Genomic DNA, 25,465 nt, shown 5'->3' with positions numbered 1-25,465 from the left:
TTTCCACACAGCCCCTGAACGCGGCCCCGCCCCTCCGCAGCAGCACGAGCGGCTTCGGCAGTCCCATCCGCTTCTTGATTGGTCATTATGGCTTGAGGACACGCCCCCTCCCTTTTTGTAGAACGCCGCACATTGACGCAAACCACTCCCGTTTCTATTGTTGACTGGCCAAGGAGGGCCTGTCGATCAAAATGTTGCGTTCAGGTTCCACTTGCCCCTCCCTTTTTGTTTTTAGTGACGCTAGGATATACCTTTTATTGGGTGATTAAACATAGATATTTACTGTAATACTGTTTGTGCTCTGCTTCATTTAAAGTTTATAAGATGTACTAATTACTTAATTACAATCCTAACCACGCTGTGACACTTGCCACGTTTTGAATTTACTAAATTATTGCTATTCCTTAAGAACTTAATTTATCTCTATTGCACCTCTGTAGCTCACTAAAGAGTGACTTTTTACTTCAGTACTCATGGTAGTAAATTATGCTATCATGTATAATTGTTTTATGGATAGTTTTCCTTTTAGCCATTTAGTCTAACCAGTGATGCTGTGCAGGGACACTGTAGCCCTGAGGTGTTTCTGTTCGGGTGTGATAAGTAGTGAATATCCACAGGCTGCTGACGGCTGACGACTGTTCATTCAGCACTTGCCGGTGATGCCACCTGTCGATAATCCGACCGCAGTAAACAGATGAGCTGAGAAGGAGCCTACTGCACATGAATCAGCACTAAGTGGGCTATTCTTGGGAACTACAAGAGATTACTCTACCTCATCAACTATTTATCACCGAACCATAATTAAGAACAGCTAGGCTAGAGAGCACAGGGGAAGGAGGGCATGGTCAAATGCATTGGAAATACATGAAAATGTACCTTTTGTCTGCTCTTCAAAGTTGGCCATTGAAAGAAATGAAAGCACTGCTGGAGTCACTACCATTGAGGACCAAAACCTCTCATTCTCAGCAACATTCCTCTGAATTTAAGTGGTGACATCGTTGTTTGTTGGTTTTTAAATCTGTAATATTATGTAGACAAAACTTTAAATCCTACTGATTTAGGACTTAATCCATCGCTGAACATGTCTACATACAACAATAACACTGGTTATCTTTTAAAGAATCTGTATAAAAGAACAGGATATGCAGTGTGATGCATCACATGAAGGTCCTTAAACTGATTTTAATTTTACTTCGAAGCAGAAAGTGTGATTTGAGAACTGGTTGATGGTTTGTGTATGGGCTACAACGTGCAAAAACATAAATATTGGTCTGGTCCTTTATGTTGTGGCACACCACGCCCATATAAAAGGCCACTGGCGCCCCCTTGTGGCGAGGGACACCAACACCCAGCAACAGACCAGATATCTCTTCATCTATATACCCACTAACACAATTAAATATTCATTAGACGACACTGATTAAATGTTGATGTTTTATTTACATGTATATACAGACAACAATGGTGCCATAGAAAGAACATAAATAAGATTTGGTGAATTTCTTTCCAAAAATCAACATATACATATTACATAAAATGTCACATCAGGAATTACCTTAAAATGAGGCCTTAAATACATGCAGTACATACACATGGTATGATTTAACACAGATTTAGTACATTACATATTGTACAAAGAAATAGCAATATTCAGGGAAGACGTGTGCACACAAATGAATGCTAGTAGAAGTCACATTCAGTACCTCTACATCGGGGTGAGACTGTGAGCTGACGACAAGTTTCAGAACCAGCTTCTTGCAGTTCAAACTATTCTCACTGATGGAACTGACTAACCAGGCAACTTGAAACCAAATTGTAGTGTCTTCATATGGGAAACAAAGCAAAAAAGCTGCATGACAGCCTTTGGTTTCACCAGTTTATTAAACTTACGGGTTGTGTGCACATGTGCATACAAACATAACTCTGGTATGCATTTCCCTTGTGACTCATTGTCTACCATTGATTGCACAATGTGAAGGCACACCATGTTCAATATATACATTAACTGCTATTACTCTTTCACTCTCTGTATTCCTGACAGTATCAAAAACTTGCTGAAGGGTCACTGTAGCAACAGGTACCAGTAAGTATGTGTACACTACATAGCCAAAAGTATGTGGTTACCCTGTTAATCTCCTATATGACTGTTTCCTATTTCAGAACCATTGGTGTTGCTATAAGAGACTCCACTCTTCTAGTTTCAGACTTCCCACCAGATTTGCTTTGGAACTTTGCTGCAGGACTGACTCCTTATTTCCCTTCATTGGAAATAAGGAGTAAAAGTAGCCCCAGACCAAATTAATAAAAATGTTCATCAACAGGGGTGTCCAAATACTTTGGACGTGTAGTGTATTTCAGCATTTGGCACACACAGCGGAGACCCTAGTAGGCAGAAAGTATATGTGTGTGAAGGAGTGTGGTCATGCCAACTGGTTAAAAGGGGGCATGACAACAGGAGGGGCCCATCACAAAAAGGTGAATAACTTACAAATAAATTCACATAATGTATGTGACCAAACTTTGTAGAAAGACATACATACAATTTTACCACATTTGTAAGGTTGTGTGCATTTGAATGCATTAGCGCATAAATGCCTGCTCGTATCTTGCTGTAGCTATTGCGAATTCATGCTTGTTGTTGAAATACTGCATTATAACTCAGGAGAGCAGTGACATTTCGTGTTTTTGAAGCTATTAGAAACACAAATGATACAACCCTGGATTGTGGTGAGATCTGAACATGTGCATTTAAAGCTCACAATTGCTGGCAGTGCCAAAGGTGGCAATGAGCCAAAAGAAAAATTACACCACTGTTATGCTTTAAATCTCTAGTGGCAGATGAAGATTGCTCTGTTCCTATGTTGCCTCTGATGTGAAAGCACAACCACTAACTGCCTCTCCTTAGTTGACGCGGCATGCTCGTATCATCAGCAGCTGCAGTAGAATGAACAGCGGCGAGACTATGAGGCCAAACCACAGGTCTCTGGCTTGCTCCTGCTCCGCCAGCTTCTGGCACAGCAGCACCTCGCACACCAGCTTCAGGCTGAGCACGGTCAGCACCCAGAGGAGCCGCAGCACTGCCAGACGCTTTTCATTCTCCTGGTAAAGACGGATGGACACGATGGCTGTGAAGTAGGTGCTGAGGCCATCAGCAGCAAACAGGGGGACAAACACCAGCCACCAGCTCAGCGTGGGGGTGAACATGTCAGCTCGCAGAGCAACCAGCATGCTGAAGACCAGCAAAGCTAGTAGATGGAGGAAGAGTTCAAAGGTGGCAAAGCCCAGCCACTGGACCAGTTCCCTCAGGGAGAACAGCATAGCTGAGGACAGCAGGGTCTTCAACCAGGGACGGACGGACTGACTGAGGACGGCCGAGTCACGCACTGGGCAGCCCTGGTAAGGGGTCAAAGTACTCCAGAGTGATGTTGGCAGTGAGAAGTCACTGACTGTGCCTGGGCAGGAATGGCAAGGTACTGCAGAGATGACCCACTTCACTCTTGGCTACATCTTCAAATTCACTCTGGGGAGGATGGTTGGGGAGGTAACTGCAAGAAGTGCTCCCAGTCTCAGCCTCTCTGGAAAGCCTTCCTTACGTATGACAAAGAAAACATAACATTAGAAAAGAAGATAATATGTTCTACATCTGACAGAGCCAATGAGGAAAACAACAAGGCATACATCCACACAAACACGCTGTCTATAACTTAAATAAGAAGGCAGGGCCCAAACCACGTCTCACTAAAGGAGGAAGCAGCTAAATAGTGAAGACAGGCAGTGATTCCAGTAATCTATCTCCATCATTTTATCACTCTGTCACTTCAATATTTAGCCTGATTAGCCCCAGCTAGATACCACATGATACTGGTAGACTGACACACAGTACAATATTAACGTTACAGGTCAAAACGAGCAACAATTCCAACGATGATACAGACTGTAACGTTAGCCGAGATCCTTTCACTACAATGCAAGCTAACCTAAGAGATGATAGTGCACATCTAACTACCACGACGCGCATATAGGCATATACAAAATGTATTTTACAGCGACCAGACAATACTGTACCTTAATAACTGTCAGGCATTTTCTTCTCCATCTAGCTGGATGCGACACTGTTAGTACACAGAGCTAACAAGCCGTTAGCATCGTAGCTTCGGCTTTTTTCTCTTGCTTTCTGGGAAATATCGCGAGACATGGGATTGTACGGTGGCCGAAAGGCCGAAGTCTTGTTTAATTTGCAAATCTTTTACAATTGTTATCCCTTTGTGTTGCATTATTTCCACATCAAATTAACATTTGTGACATCTGTGTTATATGCCAGTAAAAACAATCATTTTGTTTTGCGTGGTGTCTTTATATAATTCCTACTTAATGTAAACAGGACTCCAGTCACTAGGTGGCGGAAGTGCGCCGTCGCGTCGCCCGCGCGAACCGTCACTCAAACTCAAAGAAGAAACAACTGTCTTGAGTGAGAGACTGAACGTGTGGAGAAGTCGGTAACTCCTACAGTCACAGGTAAGCACACTGGCTTTATTCTTTATGTTTGCACTTTAATTCATGTCTTGGATGGTAGGCTGATATATTTATGGCATTAGTTGCTTCGGGTTGTGGTTCGAACTGTCTGCATTCATTACATAGTTAGTACGAGGGTTATTTCCCAGCCAAGGTGACCAAAAGACATGCTGTACTGTACAGTAATAGTCTGGTCTGCAAACCGGCGGTGAAACGCCAAAAAACACACATATGCCTGTAAAAAGCGACTGCATTGGTCAGTAGTAATGTGTTTCAAGCTATGCCCAATTAAATCTCACAACTCCATGTATCAGAAATGGCTTGTCATCTTAAAGTTGCAGTGGGGCTTTCAAGTTACTGCTGTCAACATACTCTTTTTGGAAGTATATATATTGCAGCCAGGGTAAGATCAGATCATGTTAGCATTTCATATCCTCATATCACAGCATGTTTTAAGTGAAGTGAGTTTGTGCATTATTTAGCTTATAATCATGTGTCTTGTATGTCCTTTTGTTTTAAATGTCACTGGTGTCTGCATGTTTTGATTATGACCTGCTGATGAGAATGACTCAGCTACAATAACTCTGGTAAAGTGAAGCCAAAGGCAATATTTATTCAGGATATTGTTCATGGTGATATGACAAAATTATTAGGCCTTAAATCATCCATAAACTAATCAAGCTAATGATCAAAAGAATGTGTTCCCTTAAAAACTGGAGTAGCTGAGACTTTATTAAAATCAGACCACATCTTTACAATCTGATTTACTGACTAAACAAAATCAGTTAATGATAATATTGAATTATTGCCCTGCCTTATGCGCCCTTACAAAAATGTATTAATAATTCAAGAAAATTATCTTTGTCCTGCTGTGAACAAAAATGGAGGACTGAGTGCTCAGAAAGTGCAGGAAGAGAAATGTAGAAACATTTCCCATTAAGATAAAAAGTTCCTATTTGATAGAATTTGAGAATCTGCAGCCTGCTTACTCTGCAGTGAGGCACCTGTTTGGAGAAGCAGCATCACGCATGCTTGCTCAGTTTGAACGCTGACTGAGCTGAGATGAAAAACAAGAATGTGAGAGCTGTATTTTTCCATGTTTCATCCCTAATGGCGTCTCTGTCTCAGGGTAAAGATGCAGACACCAGCGGAATCAATCCTCCACAGCGGCTATTTCCACCCGACGCTCCGATTCTGGCAGACATGCATCGCCGATTTAAGACCTGACAATCTCATCTACCCCATCTTCGTCACGTAAATGAACCCTCTCTGTTTCTTATAAATGTGTTCAAAATTGAATTACATGAAAGGAAAAAGGGTACAGGAGTTTGATTGACATAGATCAGTCGTCAGAGCTATCAGATAACTAGGGACTATGTTTTTTACCACGAGACGTGGAGTATAATACAATATTTCAAGCTTAAATCAACTTGGTCTCAATCTTGGTTCTTTGTCTCTCTCTCCTGCAGAGACAGTGCAGATGCAGTGGAGCCCATCGGCAGCCTGCCAGGACAGGCAAGGTAAGAGTCATAGCAATTAGTCTTATCATATTCAGCCCATAACTGCAAGCTATCAGGTTGTTTCTGCTCGTAAGGAAAACAAATTACTCGTTGCACTGTGTTGAAGGGGTGGAGCTGCAATGATTAGTTGATTATTCGATTAGTTGATAGAAAGAAAATGAAACCAAACAGTTTTGATAATCAATAAATCCGCTAAGCAATCTTTCAAGTAAAAATGTCAAATAATTGCTGGTTCCAGCTTCTTAAATGTGAGGATTTACTACTTTTCTTTGTCATTTATGTTAGTAGATAAAGAGTCTTTGGGTTTTGGACTGTTGGTTGGACTAAATAAGCAATTTGAATACGTCACTTTGGGCTCTGGGAGATTATCATTACCATTTTCACAATTTTTTGACATTTTATAGATGAAATGATTAATTGATTAATAATGATGATAATCAGCAGATTAATCAATAATGAAAATAATGGTTGGTTTCAGCCCTATTGGGGTTCTAAAGTGTTGATTTGAACAAAAATCACTTAGCACGCACAGTGTCGCCCTGCAGCTGTGACCCCACTGAGGGTGTTGTCTTGAGATAAAAGCACTGAGGCAGGGTGGACCCAGAGCCAAACACTGGACCTGGACCAAGATAAGAAGAGAGTCCGTTAGACCTTTTATTCCTCACACAACAAAAGCGAAATGCAAGCTTCTGAATAACGAGACACTGAAATACACTCAGTCTGTTTTCTGTTTAAACTGTGATTTATTATGTTGGTATTTACAATAATATACTTTTTAATTACATGTTGTTGTTTTTTTAAATGTAAAAACAAAGTAGGATCAATTTCATAGGGTTTTCCCTAGCTTTCCCTGAAAGCGTGAAAGTATGTCCTCATGTTATGCTCATATTTTATGTATTTCCATCCATAGATATGGGGTGAACAAGCTGGAGGGCATGTTGCGGCCGCTTGTGGAGAACGGCTTGAAATGTGTGCTGATTTTTGGTGTCCCTGCAAAAGTAGAGAAGGTATGTAAGACTAAAAGAGTGGAAAAAGACATGTTAACCACTCCGAAACATTATTAGATTTGCCTTTATTATTCCATGTATCTATATATCTAACAAGTCTTTCTGTATGTCAGTCTCTCTGGTAAAAGGGCAAATGTGCAGCTTTCTAATTCACCAAATGTATGTGGACTTTTGGTAATAGAGTGGAGGCTATTAAAGTGGCAGCTCTGAGTTCTGAGTGGCAGCAAACCTGTTTCTCTAAACTCAAACACACAGTGATCTTTGTCTCTTCCCATCAGGATGACAGGGGTTCAGGTGCCGACACAGACGACACGCCGGCTGTACTGGCAGTGAAGAAGATCAGGTCTTTGTTCCCCGAGTTGCTGGTGGCGTGTGACGTCTGCTTGTGTCCCTACACATCACATGGACACTGTGGTCAGTGTCTCCACCGACCATTTACCCACTGTTCATTTCACTTAGAGGATCAGTAAAAGGACAGAAATAACTTGCAGCACATGTTTGGATTATATTACTAATATTTCCTTCTGTGATTCTTCCTGCAGGTATCCTGAACGATGATGGTACGCTGAACAATGACGCCAGCTGTCTGCGCTTGGGAGAAGTGGCGCTGGCCTACGCCCAAGCCGGTAAATCTTGTTATTAAAGGTTATTTCTATTTTGGAAAACATCCATTGCTCTTTGTTCTCCTCAGTGAGCCAATCCTGGTGATTGTTATGATCTATTAAAGCTAGAAATGTATCAATCTTATTTATGTATTTGATTATTTTTTTAAATCTTTATTATCACATATTGTCAATCAGCCATATCTGTTGATAGAGAAGCTGATGTGTCTCCATGAAGAAACTGGAGAGCTAGAGCTGCCATTTTGTCTGTATTTGGGTGTTTAACATTAAGGGGTGTTATATTCTACACTTACAAATTGATTCCTGTATTTTTAGAGCACAAATTTTAAATTTGATAAATGTAATCCCAAACTGATATACAGTAGCTGATTTTCAATATCCAATAACAACTGACATTATCCTGGTTGTGTCCCTTATGATGTTGTCTTGGTTACTTGTTGCTCTGCAGGCTGCCACATCATCGCTCCCTCTGATATGATGGATGGAAGAGTCAGAGCCATAAAACAAGCACTGATATCCAATGGTCTGGGAAACAAGGTAAAGGACTGAAAGTTCCTTTAGTTTAAGGAACAGTAAGACAAACTTCATACCTTTTTAAAAGCTCGCTTTATTCTTTGTTTCTACATAAATTATGTCTGTGCCGCTCAACTCATTGGTTCCTACTAGATGTAAGACGTAAATTTTTAAAAAACGCTGGTAATATACAGTTTAATTGAAAAAAGACTCCTGACACAAGATAAATTTCCTGACACAGCACTTTTAATGAATGTAGCTAACAGCACTAAATAGTGCATTAGTCTGGGACTAATTTCAGCTGTTGATTAAGTCACATTAGGTGCTCCAGGGAGTTTTTCAACAGCATGACGGTGTATGTGGGATTGAGTAACAATGAAGTCCTGTGTGTGTGTGTGTGTGTGTGTGTGTGTGTGTGTTCACGGTAATGAAGGAACATGTCGCAGTGCAACAAAAAACACTGATGTGTTTTTAATAATTCTGGGACAACCATGAGGCTCTATTGCACCAAGTCGAAGACAATACTTTCATTGTTGGTTTTGGTCTTTTCATGGGATTGGTTGACAATAAGAAAAAAACATATTGTATCGCAAACAATATGAATGTAATAAGATGTTTTAAAAAAGTAGTTTCTTAGCATATTTTCCCCTTACTTCTCCAGGTTTCAGTGCTGAGCTACAGTGCAAAGTTTGCCTCTTGTTATTACGGCCCTTTCAGGTAAGTAAGATTGTGGATTGCGTGTTCACAGATCAGTGAAACAGCTGTTTGAAGTGAGAATAAACTGAAGCTCCATGCTGTGTGTGTCTGTTTGTACAGAGATGCTGCACAGTCCAAACCTGCGTTTGGGGACAGACGCTGTTATCAGCTGCCTCCTGGAGCGAGAGGACTCGCCATTCGAGCTGTGGTGAGCTGATTTGTGTGTGTAAGTTTGGGTTATGGGTGGCTTGTTGAAGGAGCTGTAGGAGATCTCACTGTTGTTCTGTGCTGCAGGAGCGAGATGTGAAAGAAGGAGCTGATATGCTGATGGTGAAACCAGGTCTGCCGTATCTGGATATTGTGAGAGAAGTCAAGGACAAGGTCTGTAAATAAATCAGTTAAGGTCAATAAGGAACAAAGCTGCAGCAGTGCATTTTGGAAAACATGCTCGGTGTAGAAAATCCCACAAGCATATTTTGCCAAAAGTCCTTTTTGAATTATTGTGTATTTTGTCTTTTGTTATCCACATAGTGATTAATCTTTCTTTTCAGTTCCCTTCTCACCCCCTGGCGGTGTACAACGTGTCGGGGGAATTTGCCATGATGTGGCACGGTGCGCAGGCTGGAGCCTTCGACCTGCGGGCCGCTGTGATGGAGGCCATGACCGCCTTCCGCAGGGCAGGTGAGAGGGGAGGAAGAAGAGGAGGAGGGGTTTAATGCTCAGATCACCCGAACAAAGGCCGTGGCCACACTAAGTTTAAAAACTAAACTTTGTGACTCTGGTTTGATAGCTCTAGATGTAATCTGGCTTGGTGCTAACAGTTTTTCCATTCTCTGTGATGCAGGTGCTGACATCATCATCACCTATTACACACCTCAGCTGCTCGGCTGGCTGAAGGAGTAAAGAAAGAAGATCTGAGGCCAAAGTGTGGACGGACCTAGAGACAGACCAACAGACAGACTGTTGACTCAGTCATGCTAACAAAGAATGCTAAGGGAGATGAAATGTATGAAAACAACCAATCTGTTTATATTTAGGTCTTTTTCTTGACTTTTTCTGTTCAGTGATTATTTTTATAGAGAGTCCTGTATCCAAGTTATATTTCTGTTGAAGCTTTTAAAGGGCTAACATGGGGCTGAACACTGAGAATGTAAAAGCTGACAATCTTGTTGGTGTTTTCTAGCAGGAAATGTCTTCTCTGTGTCGTTGGGAACAGCATTAAATGAATTCAGTCATCTCTCCTCACTAACATGATTATGGAATGTATATTTGTGTGAATCATGGCTACAAGATGTCCGATATATTGTGTGACTGCTGTCTCAGATTAAGCCCCGTTATTCCCCAACACGCTCTTAATGATGAGAGGAAATAAAATCATTCATCCAGAGTTACAGTGTGTTTGTGTGTGTTATTTAAACTTGATCCATATTGAGTAATGAGCCTCCACAGACCTCTTTACCTACACACAGATTTCATAATGCTGTATTAAAAACCTTTTAGCACCTGTTATGTAACATTACAGAGAGGAAGTTTAAACAGGCTGGATCTCATTTGGTGGGAGTTAAATGGATCTTAATACGCTTCTTGTTTAAGAATGTGAGTAAGTTAGTTGAGACCCTGAAGTGAATTGGAAATTGAATCTCCTGTTAGATTCTCCTCTTTTATGAGGCGATGCACGGAAAATATTCACTCTTACAAATTGGCTATGACTTAAAGCGTGCTAATTTGGCCACATTTGTTTAATACTTAGACTATTGATCATGTGTAAAGAAATACACATTAAAATAAACTGCTTTGACACACCATTAGCTTATGTTATCATTTCTTGTATTTAGGTACATTTGCTCTTGCGCTTAATATAGACATTCTGGAAATATAAATTACTCTTCCCGGTATGGTATTTACTTATCTTAAGTATGTTAAATATCAAATATATCTTGTGTATTAATAGATGTCTAAAATATGTCATTTGAAGGGAGACACTACAAGTTACTCCGGTAAAAGTTTTAACCAGCAGATATCAACATGAAACTTCTGTGGTTGATCACTTACATTAAGACAATTACTTTTTTTATTCCAAGTTTTGAGAAGTGTAGCAAAATCAATTTTCCCCTATGTTTTTAAAATGTTATTTAAATCAGGTGATGAATGTTACAAGTACGGACCCTACAGTAATAACCTTCAGAATATACATAGGAATAAAACTGGGAAGTGTGGAGTATATACAGTTGTGGTCAAAGGTTTACATACACTTCTAAAGAACAATGTATATCATGGAAGTCTTGAGTTCCAATGATTTCTACAGCTCTCATTTTTCTGTGATGGAATGAGAGGAACACATACTACTTATAATAAGTCCTCTGAAAATGTTCAACTGAAGTAGAGATTTCTGGCTCAGATTTGGAGAACACGTACTTTAAAGATATGTCTTGGAAAATTCTATACATTATCAGAAGAAAAATTTAACCAATAAGCCTGGAACTTCCCAAATTGATTACTCATAGTGAGTATTTTTTGTATTATAAGTTTTCTGATATATTATGTTTAAAATTTGCAAATGATGGCAAGTTGCATAAATACGATTAATTAGCCTATGGATGTTTTCTTTCCATTAGTCTGAAAGAATACTCCCCTTGAACATAAGCCAAGTGTTCATATGACAAGTGTACTTAAATACACATTACAACTTACTGTGTCAGTACATTAGGTGTAATTGTATTTGGTCAAAATGTGTGTGATGTGATTGAGCACAATAATCTCATGCACATTTCAGTCCACTAATAGTAAGTGCTATTAAGTATGTTTCCGGTGTCAGCTGCTGTGAATAAGTCAATAATAACTCCATTGTTTCCATAGCAACAAGTGTGATTTAAAGCTTTGTATTTATTTTGCCTGGTTTATTTAATTGTTTTCCTGTATGCTGAGATGAACTCCTCTGGAAACAGTCTGAGTGAAATGAGTCATTGCTCAACTCAATGAGCTCTGAGCTGGATGTTTTTGCAGTGTGAAGCCCTTGACTGCTGACATCTGATGCGCTCTTGAAAAGCTGTAAAACGATGAACCATTAACGCGTGATTCTGATTCAAGGTGCTGCTGTGTGGGCGAAAAGCGAATACAGACGGACAGGAAACATGTAACTCTACAAGCAGCAATCAGCAGCATCCAGGCACAAGGTACTTCTTTATAATTGGCCGCATGTCATTACTGCGGGTTGTATCCTCTCACATCTCTGTACGAGCATTCTTTCGTAACGAGCATGGGCGCAATGTTTCAGCTGAGTCACTTCCCTTTCCCTATTTATAATAAGTCAGGATGGTCGCGGTCAGATCGTCTGCAGTACTCTGATCGTGACTGACATGTAAGCAGTGTAATTAAAAAAATTAAATCTATTCTACTTGACAGAAAACAAACAAACGGATACTGTATTTGGAGTCTGTTTCACTAAAAAATGTTGGTACAGCTCTGATGGACCACAGGAGTCCTGATGATGGTCGCTGTATTATTCCCAGAGAGAAGCTATGAACTCAGAATCTGTGTCATATCTTGCAGTCTGGCAGCAGGTACAGAGCAGGTAAAGGATCGATAGACTCTGGTGCTGTGTCGGAGGATTTAAATAAGTTATGGAGATACCGCGCTGTGCGCTCCGTGCGTAAATGCGCACGACACCTCATAAACTGCGGACTGCAGGAGAAGCAAAAGCAGTATGACTCACGCCCCATTTACCACATACGTCTTTAATCACATTTAAAAGCTGCATGGACACTTGAATCTATACTACATTATTGAATTGTAGGGCCATACAGAATGGAAAGGGCCGTAAAATACGCGCTCCGGTGCACAGAATTGCCTTTAGCAAAGATGTGTGCGTTTTAACCAACAACCCAGTTCAGTGACTGAACAACAGAAAATCTATGTGACAGACTAAAATCCAGATAATTCTGTAGCCCGTTACACTTGAAAACCTCAGACCAGATGTAATGAACAAGAGCTTAAACACAGTGGACGGAAGTAAGAGGAAAAAGCAGAAAACTTCTGGGGCTATTTTTTGTTCCTCTTATTGAACTTTATCGACCTCTTAAACTCCTACAGTCTTAAAGGCAGAGCTCAATTTCAAGTAAAATTCCGCAACATGAGCCGCAAAACAGAACAGATAAATAGAAATACTCAACAAGAGATTAACATTAGAAAAATATGCACTGGTGTATAAAATATTCTGCCAAAATCAACGGAAATTCTACATTCTTGTTTTTTTTAAAAAATGAATCCAACTTTCACCTGAATTCAGTGGCGCCCACAGGTGACCCTTTGTGAGAGAACGTCTAAAGAAACATTGCAAATTAATCTCACATTGAAAAAAAAACCTAAAACAAATGTTCAACTGATTCAATGTTCCTTTTCACAAAACACTAAAAATACAATAAGAATTATAAGATCATATCTCATCTATAATCTTAAAATGTATTTTGGATGATAACGGTAATTAACTGTGTTGTTAAGAGTTGTCTTTTGGACTTTCTTCACTCAATAGAAATAAACTAGGAACATTTCACAGTTTCACATGTTTTCAGACATACCGTGTGAGTAAACTCTGCTATGAACAAAAACTGTGTCACATATTTTCCACAATAAAGTAAGTTAGAAAATAAACACTTTTTGTGGGGGGGAGGATTTAAAGTTTCCCTTGTGATATAACCTCATCCAAGGCCAAGCCGGCAGGAGGAGCTGTTCAGTCACTTTGACTGATGTGCTGCCAAGTCTATCAAATCAATCAATGAGCCTACAGACACGTGTTCACCACAGCAGCTGACACCCCAAATCTGGTACATAACCCAGCCTGTTAATGAGCGGCACTTGTTATAAAAAACCCATTAAAACAGGAAAAATCTATTAAAGATGCACGTGCCTGGACACCTAAAATAATCCCAAATGGTTCAGCAGTAATTCTGCACTGGAGACTGGAGCGGACCTACACTGTACTCTATGAAGAGGCCGGCAGGGGGCGACTCACGCCCATCATGAGAGGCTTATTTATACACTGCAAAAAGTAGGCCTTTTAAATATTTTAATTAACAGGTAATTCAGTCTGTCGCACTTTGCTTTTCAGTCAAACTTTCTGAACATCCAAACATGATCAACTTGTCCACACGTTGCCTTCTTGCTGTGTGCGTCATGCAGTTTCATGTGTGAGTGTTTTTTTGGAGACACATGTCAGTCAGGATTTAACACATTCATCAAATGTGGTAGAACAAAGCAGATCTCTCATAAAATTCTTAGAAATATGATCTGCTCCCAAATCATCTCAGTTCACTGGGAATCCCAGATTATTTGCATGAGAAATAATCATTTTAAAGTCACTGGTCAACAGATTAATGGAGCTGGACTCTTCTTGCAGTGTGTGACGTGTGGGGGCCGAGCAGAGGGCTGCTCTGATTTAAGTTGCAGTCATCTGGATGGATGTTATCACTCTCCTAGAGACCATCAGCGTGAGGACACGCTGCGCTGGAAAAGTCGCTTTGGGAAGTAAATGAACTTCATTTAACGTGGATTTTACGCGGCAGGGACGCATGGCACAGCCGGGCTGGCACGACAGGATGATGCCTTTACCGACTTTGTTTGACTTTTGAGAGCGAAGGAATCAGAGAGCGAGGCAGACGGATACTTATGGTTTGGTGTCAGGGTGCCACAGCCGGCCGTGTCTCCTCTCCAAGCGGTGCGCTCTCCGTGCCCATACTTTCCTCTGTGGGACTTCCGAGCGGCTGGGACGCGATATGGGATGCAGAAGCGCGCTGGGATGCTGCCTGCTCGCCGCGCTGTCCTGCTGCCTCCTCCCCGGCTGCAGAGGTAACATAACCGTGGCGGTGATGCTCCCGGACAACCACCACAAGTACCCGTGGGCTCTGCCGCGCGTCTTCCCGGCCATCCTCATGGCGCACGAGGACCTGCACGGTAAACACGGGCTGCTGCGCGGGCGTTACATGAACATCCTTAACTACAGCACCGAGGACCCCGCCGCAGGGTCGTGCGCCGAGAGCCGGGCGCAGGTGGTGGCCGTGGACGCCAAGCTTTACATCCGGCCGGACGCTTTCTTCGGACCTGGGTGCGTGTACCCGCTCGCCTCCGTGGGGCGTTTCGCGTCCCACTGGAAACTCCCGCTGATCACCGCCGGTGGACCAGCGTACGGCTTCGACAAGCGCGACGAATACCGGACCATCGTGCGCAGCGGGCCGTCCACCACCAAGCTGGGGGACTTTGCCAACGTCCTGCACACGCACTTCAACTGGACGTCCCGGGCCGTGGTGATCTTCCACGACCTGCGGCAGGACGACCGGCCGCACTACTTTCTGTCGGAGGGGATCTACCTGAACCTGAAGGGAGAGATGAACATCACGGTGGAGGCCCAGCCGTACGAGGACGACTACAAGTACTACAAGGATCTGATTACTTTCATGAAGGAGCGCGGGAGAAGTAAGTTGACACAGAGGGAGAGGTGTGATTTTTAAAGTTTTACATCTTGGCTCATAAACACTTCCACAAATGCGCAAATCCAGGCCTGATCTTAAATCTATTAACACATTGTATTGTGTTTCTAATCAACATAAAAAAAAAAAAAAAAAAATCTTTTTTAAGCAATTGTCTTTGAAGTTCAGTGACATTATCTCGAAATAGAGCAGATCACCAGCTGGCCATTACTTAGATAATGCCAGTGAGTGGAGGAGGAAATTCCCTCTAACTGGATGATCTGCATGAGAAGCAGTTTAGTACAATTGTCTCGGAGCCTGCGGGCAGATCTCTATCTCTTCTTCTAGTAAAAAAAAGAACCACAAGGGAGGAAAGAATTTAATTTGAAAATAAATGAATGTGAGGTGTTTTACAGCATGTTGCAATGGGAGATTCCTGTCTTCTATAATGAGGTCACAGTGAAGTTTCTCTCGCAGCAGCAGCAGACGCAAACAGAGGTGGAGTGGAATAGGTTTACTCCGGAGTTATTACAGAGGAATGTTTAGGCTGTGGGCAGTCTGCTGCTGCTGCTGCTGCTGCTGCTGGTTTATTGCCTTGCGGAGGACCACCACCCGCGTTTGTTAAAGACAGAGACACAGAGGTTAAGATCAAATGGGTGCCCTCTCGGCCAACACATGCCTCCTATGTGTGGTTCACTCTGTGCGCTCTGGCTGCTGCTGTTCATTCACTTGTAATGAGAACCCGAAATGAGTTCAGTCAGTGCAGACTCATGCTGTGAAATCTAACTGTAGTCAATTTCACACAAGTTCGATTTTGGGTTAAAGTGATGCGCAGGAGAATAGATCATTTTCTTCTCGAGTCCTGGCTTTTAATACTTTTAATACTACACGATGAGGGGCTGGCACAGTGTGATGAAGAATGATGACAGCGGTGCGGAATAACATGTACAGCTACTTAAAACTAAGTGGTTAATAGAATTCATTTTATTAAGTAATTTGTCAAGCTCCAAAACGGTCCTTTGAAAATATAACAGCTGTTGGTGCGCTGGAGCGTGCGGCACACACCAGAGCGGCTGCTGAATCACTCGTCACTGTTCGCGCCTTAACTTTAATTAACTGGAAACATTGTGAGGCTGTCTTAATGATTACTGCTGTTGTGAAAAGTTAATTGTGTGACTGAGAGTTTGGATTGTGGCTCGAGCGTGCGCGCAGCTGCACGCGCGCGCGCGTGTGCGTGCGTGCGTGAGTGTGTGTGAGGAGACACAGAGATGAACTAAGAATACCAGAGCTGAAGTGTGAAGTGAGTGTCTGATGTGACATATTCCTGTGGCCTCTTCCGCTCGGAACCAATGGCTTTAAAAATGGTGAATAATTAGTTCATCAACGTGATTAGTTATAAGCTTTTAAAAGGAACAACTTGAGGGTTTCCAGGTTGTGGAAATAAGTCTTTGGTGTATCCTTTTTATATTAAAGTGAAATGTTAATCCTTTAAAGGTCCTGTGTTTAGGATGTAGTGGGATTCAGGGCAGAAAAAGAATATTCGTATGTTTTCATTAGTGTATAATCACCTGAAACTAAGAATGATTGTGTTTTCCTTACCTCAGAATGAGCCTTTTATATCTACAGAGGGAGCTGGCAAGGACATTATATTACATCTGGACACAGCCTTGGAGACGGAGCCCCGTTCATTCCTATGAAAGCTGCTCAGTGGCGTTTTGAGGCCAAAAAAGCTTGACTTCCTGTCTATGAAAATACACAGATCTTCCGTGCTGTGCAGCCCATAGATTAGAGACTTCCTCATCACAACCCCCGCAAAATGACTCTTTTCACTGTCAGAATTTGAGCCGTTCGGTCCAAGAGCAATTATATCATTTTACTCCATTCAAGTTAGCCGGGTGCTAAACCGGAAGTTAGCCGGCTTGGTCGGCGTAGGTCTCTAGTGCGCACGCTTTATGGGCCCCAAAATGCGGAAGCTATGCAGAAGACAGTCGATCATGTGCCACTGATCAGCTTTTATTGAAATAAATGGGACTTTGCCTCCATGGCGTGTCCAGGTATAATTATAACGTCCTCGCTGGGAGCTGGTCCTCTTCGAGTCCACCATATTGCACCGCCAGGTTTCTATGGTAGCCCAGAATGGACAAACCAATCACTGGCTCCAGAGAGGGCCTTTCAAGTTTTTGCTTTTTTAAAGTGACGACCATAGGGGAGGGTGACATGAGGCATGTTCAGTTGGTTGAAGTCTGCAACCTCACCACTAGATGTTACTAAATCCTCCACACCGGACCTTTAAAATAACAGTTTGTGAAACACATTTATTTGTTTCCTTTCCTAGAATCAGATGAGAATATTGACATCAGTCTCATGTCTGTACATTAAGTCTGGAGCTGGAATCAGGAGGCCATTAGCTTAGCTTAGCATAAAGACGCGAAGCAGGGGATAACGGCTGTGTTTAGAGTTGGGGAAAAGGCCTACCAACTGCTTTCTAATTAGCATGCTGTGTCTTGTTTGTTTAACCTATACAAGAACAGAAATCTAGCAACATTTATGCTGGAACTAGCGACAGCCAGGTGTAGTGACTGTGTGCAGCATCCTCAGGTTTTGTCGTAACAATGAGGCTGCCAGATCACAACAAGCAATAGTAAATCCACAAATAGATATAATGTGTTAATTATAGTGCACTTTAGAGATGTTGGCAATCATATCTTTGAACTTGTGTTGTGTTTCCAGTCTTTATGCTAAGCTAGGCTAATCACATCCCAACGCTGTCTGCAATGCACAGACTTGAGATGAATTAATCCTTAATCCTCTTTGTAAAGAGCGCTCACTAGAAATTCTTATCCATATTTCTAAATGCTTGGAACAGAAATTTGTTTTCACATTAACATAAATCCAAGAAGTAATACCACAATGGAAATTACATGTAAGTCTCCCACTTATGTCTGAAAATCCTCCAAACTGAAGATAAGAAATCAATAAACTAAAAACAACGCAACTATCTCCAATTCTGGGGATTTTCATGCTTTCAGAGCAGTTGTAGATGTGAGGTGTTAAGTGCTCCTCTGAGGCTGTCTTCTCAAGGAAAAACTCCTAAACCATAGCAGTTATATCAGAAGTACTTATATGAATGTTTCTGTGTTTTTGTAATGGCATTGCACTGGCCTCAGATTAGAAGCACTTGTATGAGTTGCTTTGGAAGGTAAATCCAAATGATGTGTTTTGCTCTTTAGTTTAGAGAACGTGTTGGCGCCTGTACAGCTTTAGATAGTTCTCTGAAACACTTTAGATAATGCTTGAAAGTTGCTGTGTCAGTATGCCATGCAATCACAAGATTGTTGTTACAACTTTTAGCCCATTTCATATGTAAAATTGGACTGACTCTGCAAAGTGACCAGTAATGAAGAAAGTAATGGGAAAAGAATATTTCCTATGAAATATTTGAGTGAATATGCTCCCCACCTTCGCTTGTTTGTTCCATATCTGTCACACAATTATGCCAAATGTTTTTCTCAGATTTGAATGTTTTTTGTTCTTTTTAATTAATATTCAGAAATGCATCTGATCCTGATATGCAAGCAACTAAAGTGCGTGGGTGTGTTTGCTAAATATTTACCTCTCTATACTCTTGGGAACATTTGGAGGGAATAATTTTTGGAAGCAGCTCAACATCTCAGAGCAAAGTCTGCTTCCAACCAGTATTATAGTTTCTGGCACTGTGAAACACGCAGTTTTAAACCTCTTAATCTGTTGTTACAGTAACGGCATCAACAAATAATGGAATAAACACAGTGTAAAGGTAATTAAAGGGCGGTGCAGCAGCAATGGAAAGAGGTGAAAGGTGCAAGCCGCCAAACATCTCCTCCTCTTCCCGGAAGAGTTATGGCACTGCCGCAGTGAGCTCGAGGTCAGGGAAGCTAATTGTTTTGTCAGGGCTTGTCCTGGCTTGGCATACAGCTCAGTTTTATCCCAGCAGATAACCTCGGGGCTATCGGTTCTGTAATGTCACCCGACTGCGGACTGTGTCAGGCGGCGAGAGGCTGAGCCGAGGTGGGGAAGGAAATTGGGGCTTTTAACGTGAAGCCACACATCACTGGGGCTTTGACAGCTGACCAAGTAATTGCGTGCTGTTGCAGAGTTAAACACCACTCCCACCACCAGCACCACCACCACCACCACCTCCAATTCCCTAAATTCCTCATTTTAATAGCCTACCTGGAAAACGCAGATGTGGAACACAACCATGTACAATTACTCAAGGTTTGGAGACCTTGAGTATTTTCCATTATGAAACTTTCTAGTATTGCTCCACTGCATTATTTTTTACTCCTCCTGACAGCCGTAGTAGCTGCACTCTGGAGATTATGATTTTATATTTGACAAGCTCATTATCCAGATCCTCTGGAGCCCCAAAGATCCCACGGTTCACTGCCTCTAAATGCTTTTTGGCAGTTTGAGTAATTGCAAATTTGTAAGGGAATTTGTAAAAAACAATATCAACTATGGCAGATCTTGCATTATTATGTTGTGTAAATATGTAGCACTTCTCTTGCTGAGGTTCCAGGCCTCTCAGTCAGTGCTCTGGTGTTGTGCTAATTGAACAATGCTAACAGTCATGCTAGCAGCTCCGTGAGGCCGTACTGTATAGCCGGTTTAGTTGAGTTATTGTTAAGCATTATAAGTTCACCATCCCAATATAGGATGTTAGCATGCAAATTCTTGTTAACTAGCACTAAATAAGTCCTCCTTGAGGCTACATGTGTTGAATATCTGCACCAAATTTACCAGCAACCCATCCAATAGTTGTAAAGATACAACAACAGAGAAACTGAGGTATGTCTGTTGCCACCAACATGATGACACATTAAGACTGGAGCTTAGCTTGTATGAGAAGTTTGGTTAGATTTAGGCACCAACACTACTTGGTTTGATTTTGGTAAAGATCATGGTTTTGGTTCAAATAACTACGGTAATTGCGTAATTATGAAGGTTAAGTTATATACATAAGTATGTAAATAGTGAGCAAAGGATAAGCAAAGATGTTGGGGTGTATTTGTGGGTCATCCACAGGGCTTTTACACAGAAACTGCAGGTTTTGTTTCCTGTGTGGAACCAGGTCATTTTAACACAAACTGGGGTTCTTTCTTTTTTCCGCCATACTTAAATATCCAGTGATTGTCAGAGGAAACTGAATACAAATCCACTGTGTGTTGAACCAATTACATTCTGATCTTTTGCATAGGAATTAGGTGGCGTGAAACACAGCCACAACCATAGCTTAAAAAAAATGATGATGAGACCAATAATGACTGGGATTGACCACTTATGGAAATAACTCTGAAATCATCACATTTCTTCAATCATGAATTATTCTTTGAGTACAAAATTAAATCTTTTTTTCCTCACTGTTCCTCTGTTTGACTCAGCAAGAGAACACTGTCCGTAGATTCAGAGAGAGAACATGTTGGGCTAAAATTACTCTGTCAGTGCACACTAACCAGTTAATACAGCCATGGGTAAACTCAAGGAATATGGTTGTTGGATAAAAAAAATTCAAAAGCACCAGAATGTGAACATTTCAGAATGTCACTGTTGAAGTTGATGGAACAATGCATTTCAGACACACGTAAAATGTTTTAGACAATTCTCTCATTCTGAAGAGGAGCATGCCACCTTTCAGCTGATCTGAAAGCATGAAAGTCTGTTTCATTATCATCTCGTTGTTTCCAGTTCCAGAGGGATTTTCATTTTCATGCCACTCTGACAGAGACCATTCTTCACACTTCACAGTTACATGAATGCAGGACTCTTCCCTTGAAATTCGTATTTTTACTTAAAGATTCAGTTCACTGTGAACAATGATTTCTCTGTCATCAGTTTTTATTGAAACTGTTGTTGAAAACCCAAAGAAATAGTCCCAATAAAGACAGTTCACAGTGTGTTCTGTGAATTAAACGGAGCAATATGGGAGATTGTTTCTGGGTAGAGGTGTTACAGTTGATTTTCAGTGAATTTTCAGTGCCGTGAGCATCACTAGTGAGATTCCATTTATTGGCATGGGTATCTAAAACCCTGGACAGATAAAACTAAAACTAAATTCTGCATGGCTCGCTGACCTGTTAGAACAGGTGTTCTGGCACAGTGCAAGATGAAAGCGGTACTCTGAACACCGTGAATATATTCCAGCTCCCATCACAGTGCCCGGTGACACTCTCGCCTCGATGCTTCTCAGTCCATTAATGGCACACAAGAGGGAACATTTCAGCTGTGTGAGTGGAAGGATACATCCACTCACACAGTGTTGCATTTTCTTTTTTCTTTTCAAGTATGCCAGTGGTTTGTATCGCTCATTGAGTGATGAAAAGAGTGTCTCTGCACAATGACGCTCAGGTAATGCTTCTGTGTAATTACAGAAATCCTGTTTCCTGTGAGTACACCCCCAGGATGCAACAATAAAAGAGGGTTAGATGAACTACAAGTTGCTGTGATGATTCAGTTTTGCAAAGCTATAAGTCGTGTATTTTACAACAGAGTGGTACAACCCCCCCAGACAGATTAGAGCATGAATAAACAAAGAGCTGGAGGATAATCGTCTTTGAAAAAGATTCAGACAAACAGGACAGAGAGTCATGTTTGAAAATCCAGTATAATCCAATCCAGAAGGTGACAGTAACACACTGATTGCAGTGACTGGCTTGCTTTCTGTTTTTGTACTTGCCTGTGATTATCTCTGGAGCCATCAACAGTAAAATGTCCCAATTAACAAACCAAACCAAAGAGCTCAGTGTAGTTAAGAATCTAAATTGCTTAAATTATGAAAACGAACGTCACAAATGTGCAGGGCTTTTCAGAGAGTCTCTAATACAGGCCGTCGTGATCACACAAATAATTGGTCCACATGAGTAAATGTATGTTTTCATAAGAGATTAAAAAACTCTTTTATTTTTTTTTAAAACCAATGATTTCTTTTCACTTTGCTCTAGTACAGAAAGGTGCCTCGTTATACAGAGAGTTAAGAGTCTCTGCAAATTCTGATGTAACACATGGGTATCATATGATATCTTAGTAGGCCAAAGGTGAATTTAAAAAGAGATGTAGAAATTGAGAAAATGCGTTCAGACCCCAGATATCTAAAAAAAGGTTAGAGTTCTTAAATCTTAAAATCGTGAACTTTTTTCCCCTTATAATATGTGAAAGAATCTGCTATAGAAGTGAGTCTGATTCACCCGTGTCCAATACAAATCAGCTTGTTTTATATTATCAAGTGTCATTTACTTAATACTAGACACACTCACCACTGAATTACTATTGTTTATCATCTAATGATAATTTTCATTGTTGATTAATCTATCGTTTATTTTGTTGATTAATCAATTTGTTGTTTGGTTTGTAGAATGTCCGAAAATGGTGAAAGATGTCGGTCATTGTTTCCCAAAACCCAAAATGACGTCCTCAAATGTCTTGTTTTGTCTACAGCACAAATATATTCTGTTCATAGAGGAGTAAAGCAACAACTAATGGATGCATTGATTGTTTGCAGCTCTAAAGAGATGTTGAATAAACTTGGTCAACTTGGAAATAATGTTGTGTTACACTGAGAGGGGTGTCTACTCTTTTGTCCACATGTATGTCGAGTCTTGTTCCCTGTGACTCCCTTGTGCGTTGGGGCAATTTGAATGTTGTGCAAGAAAATCAAACTCCTCCAGTACCATTGAAGACTGCTACGAGCATTTAACGTTAACTCCTGTGACAAATACATAGCGTTTCCTGTGAGTGCTTCACAATAAGAGCCACTTTGTGTTTCCCCAGCTAAATGCTTTTAATGTGAAGTATCAACAGAAGGAAATATTTGGCTTGAATTATAGCATAAACTCCATACAGCTTTAATTCGGCTGAAGAAGGTAAAGATTTAACAGTGAGGCTGATATCAGTGAGGTAAAATTATAATAAAATGAATGCTTTTACAGAGATCTAAATCTTGCTTGGAATAGAGTATCTACAGTGTTTTTCAAAGGGTGAACTTGCATTGTGGATAAACGCTGAAAAAACAAGTCACACGGTCTGTTGCTCAGCTATCAGCAGGTATTTGTCTTATGAGGTAAAATAATTCTATGGTTCGGTACATTTTCTGTGTTTTGCTTGGCACAATACCCTTAACATAACTTGAGCGTCATTATCTTGACACACGGCAGATTGCATTGTTAGTCAAGGAGAAAGAACTCAGAGAGCTCATGCATCCGTCATCTATACGGTATGTGTGTTACAGTATGTAACACATCTGTAAATAACAGAAGATGTTTTTAGAATTTTAATTTGCAGGCAGATCTGGGTCAGCATCAAAACACACATAGAAACTGAAAATCACAGGATGTACAGTGTATGCCAGTTTTCAAAAGTGCAGGAGTTCATGAGAAAGTTGCGAATGTGTTATCTTGCGATGTTGAGAAATCCTTTTAAAAAGACTTGGATTTACACCAGAAAACAAATCACTTATTCTTTGGCTCAGCCACAGAAACCTGTCAACAGGCTTTTCAGATATCTTGCTAAATCTACAACAGTACTGAAAACATTACCTCATGACGAAAATTAGACTTGACAATGTAAAATTCTTCAAACAAATTAAAGTCATGAATTCATGAATTTCAGTCTAAAGCGATTATACAAGAAGAAGTGGAAGCTAGAATAGGAGCAGGGCTGATTACCATCCTGCAGTCTGTTGATGGAAAAACTTGTACAAAACAATTTAACGTGCTTTTGTGTAAAACTAAAGCCTCGGCATGTCCACGTACTGTGTGACTGCTACAACACTGGAGGACATTTTCCCCCCGGCTGTGCAGCGCATTTATTTTGGGAGCGGTCCAGCAGACAGCAGGACTACTTGGCATGGTGAACCATGTTGGAGGAGATGAGAGTTGGGGTCTAAGTAGCAGCCGACTTTGGTCTAACACATGAGGAAATGTCTGCTAACTGGTAGGACCGCCTCGCAGCTGGCAGCAGCTGCTTTGACTTACGCTGCGAATGGAAATAATGCTACTTTTTTTATTATTCATGACTCAGCGGCAGGAGGGTGTAGGTGGCAGGGCGAAGGTGGAGTGACACTGGCAGAGCCTTTAACAGAGGTCTCAAGGTTGATTCCTGCAACAGCGAACAATGTTTAGCCAGTCTTTGAGCAAGACGGTGTCACCCTGCTCACTGGGTTTGAAGCTTCTGAACGTTTCTGACTTTCAGTTCACATTTGAACAGAAATGTCAGGTACTATAATTTTAGATTCTAATGCAACTTGTGTCAGGACAACATGAACATTGAGAAGTTTGGCTTCTTTTGTCAAATGGAAAAAAATAATTTCGTAGAATTTTTATTTGTAAAATTTCTGTGGAGGAAAAAGTATTATTTTCCTGTTGAAATTCTTGGCTGATACCCAACAGTTTTGAATCAAGTCAAGTCCTTCGAAAAAAAAAAGTAAGAAAAAAAGGTGTCTTTAGTCCATGCCCTCTAGAGCAACACGTAGGCAGTTCTTGATCTGACTCCACTACAGGATGACATTGCTATTTCAAAAAGCAAACAATCTTACACTGCTGGGACAATGTTTGGTTAAGTTTAGGCACAAAAAGCCCCTAGGATTAGTGGTAGGGAACGATTGCTCTTTCTGATATCACCAGATTGCTGTTGTACCTACAACATTATAATCAATGTTGTTCCAGGTCCATTATTTGTTTTTTAGGAAAAAGGGACAAAGTTCATAGTTGGTGCAAGCTCTTGTGGCTGAATTGGTTTAGTAGAGGACTCTTACCCAGAAGCCTGGGGATTGCATCCATTTGGAACACATTTTTTTTTCACTGCTCACTTATTCAAAATTCAATTATTCAAGTTCACTTGTTATTTTCCTTTTTTCCTTTTTTCCAGTTTTCTGTCACTGGTTGGTTAGGTTTAGGGAACTTGGCTAGGTTTAGCAAAACAAATATTATTTGGGTTGAAATAGAGCCTTTTAACAGAACAGCAACAAACACTACCAGGCGCAGAAAAAGATTCAGCAGTGTCCAATGTTTAAGTCCAATGTTTCGTTGCTCTATAATGACGTCACCTGAATTCATCTTTGGTACCAAATGGAAAGGATTCAGTTCTCCTATGGCGGCTAGAGG

General features: G+C 41.0%; 3 protein-coding genes across 4 annotated transcripts in view; 2 read left to right on the top strand and 1 right to left on the bottom strand.

Annotated features, from left to right (window-relative positions):
- Positions 1 to 1,420: 1,420 nt before the first annotated feature.
- tmem203 (transmembrane protein 203) lies at positions 1,421 to 4,169 on the bottom strand. Of its 2 annotated transcripts, none has more exons than XM_073477938.1 (2): positions 4,066 to 4,169; positions 1,421 to 3,588 (listed from the first exon to the last, which is right to left on the bottom strand). In XM_073477938.1, exon 2 carries the CDS (start codon positions 3,316 to 3,318, stop codon positions 2,902 to 2,904), a length of 417 nt encoding a protein of 138 aa, XP_073334039.1. In that variant the 5' UTR covers positions 3,319 to 3,588; positions 4,066 to 4,169; the 3' UTR covers positions 1,421 to 2,901. The 2 variants fall into 2 exon arrangements, with proteins under 2 accessions (XP_073334039.1, XP_073334040.1); XM_073477939.1 differs by having other exon boundaries at positions 1,421 to 3,584; positions 4,066 to 4,146.
- Positions 4,170 to 4,427: 258 nt separating this feature from the next.
- On the top strand, positions 4,428 to 10,258 carry alad (aminolevulinate dehydratase). Its single transcript, XM_073477905.1, has 12 exons — positions 4,428 to 4,515; positions 5,641 to 5,766; positions 5,982 to 6,032; positions 6,943 to 7,039; positions 7,318 to 7,453; positions 7,582 to 7,665; positions 8,111 to 8,199; positions 8,837 to 8,892; positions 8,992 to 9,079; positions 9,166 to 9,252; positions 9,423 to 9,552; positions 9,716 to 10,258. The coding sequence occupies exons 2-12, from the start codon at positions 5,648 to 5,650 to the stop codon at positions 9,772 to 9,774; spliced, it is 996 nt and encodes a 331-aa protein (XP_073334006.1). The 5' UTR covers positions 4,428 to 4,515; positions 5,641 to 5,647; the 3' UTR covers positions 9,775 to 10,258.
- A 4,246-nt stretch (positions 10,259 to 14,504) lies between these two features.
- npr2 (natriuretic peptide receptor 2) overlaps positions 14,505 to 25,465 on the top strand; it is a 69,445-nt gene continuing 58,484 nt past the window's right edge. Inside the window, exon 1 of the mRNA XM_073478557.1 lies at positions 14,505 to 15,336. Within this exon, the coding sequence (XP_073334658.1) occupies positions 14,640 to 15,336 (697 nt within the window). The 5' untranslated portion in view covers positions 14,505 to 14,639. The remainder of the gene's footprint in view (positions 15,337 to 25,465) is intronic.

Source organism: Pagrus major, chromosome 12 (assembly GCF_040436345.1).
Source record: "Pagrus major chromosome 12, Pma_NU_1.0".
NCBI lineage: Eukaryota > Metazoa > Chordata > Actinopteri > Spariformes > Sparidae > Pagrus > Pagrus major.
Note: the sequence above shows the minus strand (reverse complement) of the source record. Positions and strands in the feature narration are given on the sequence as shown.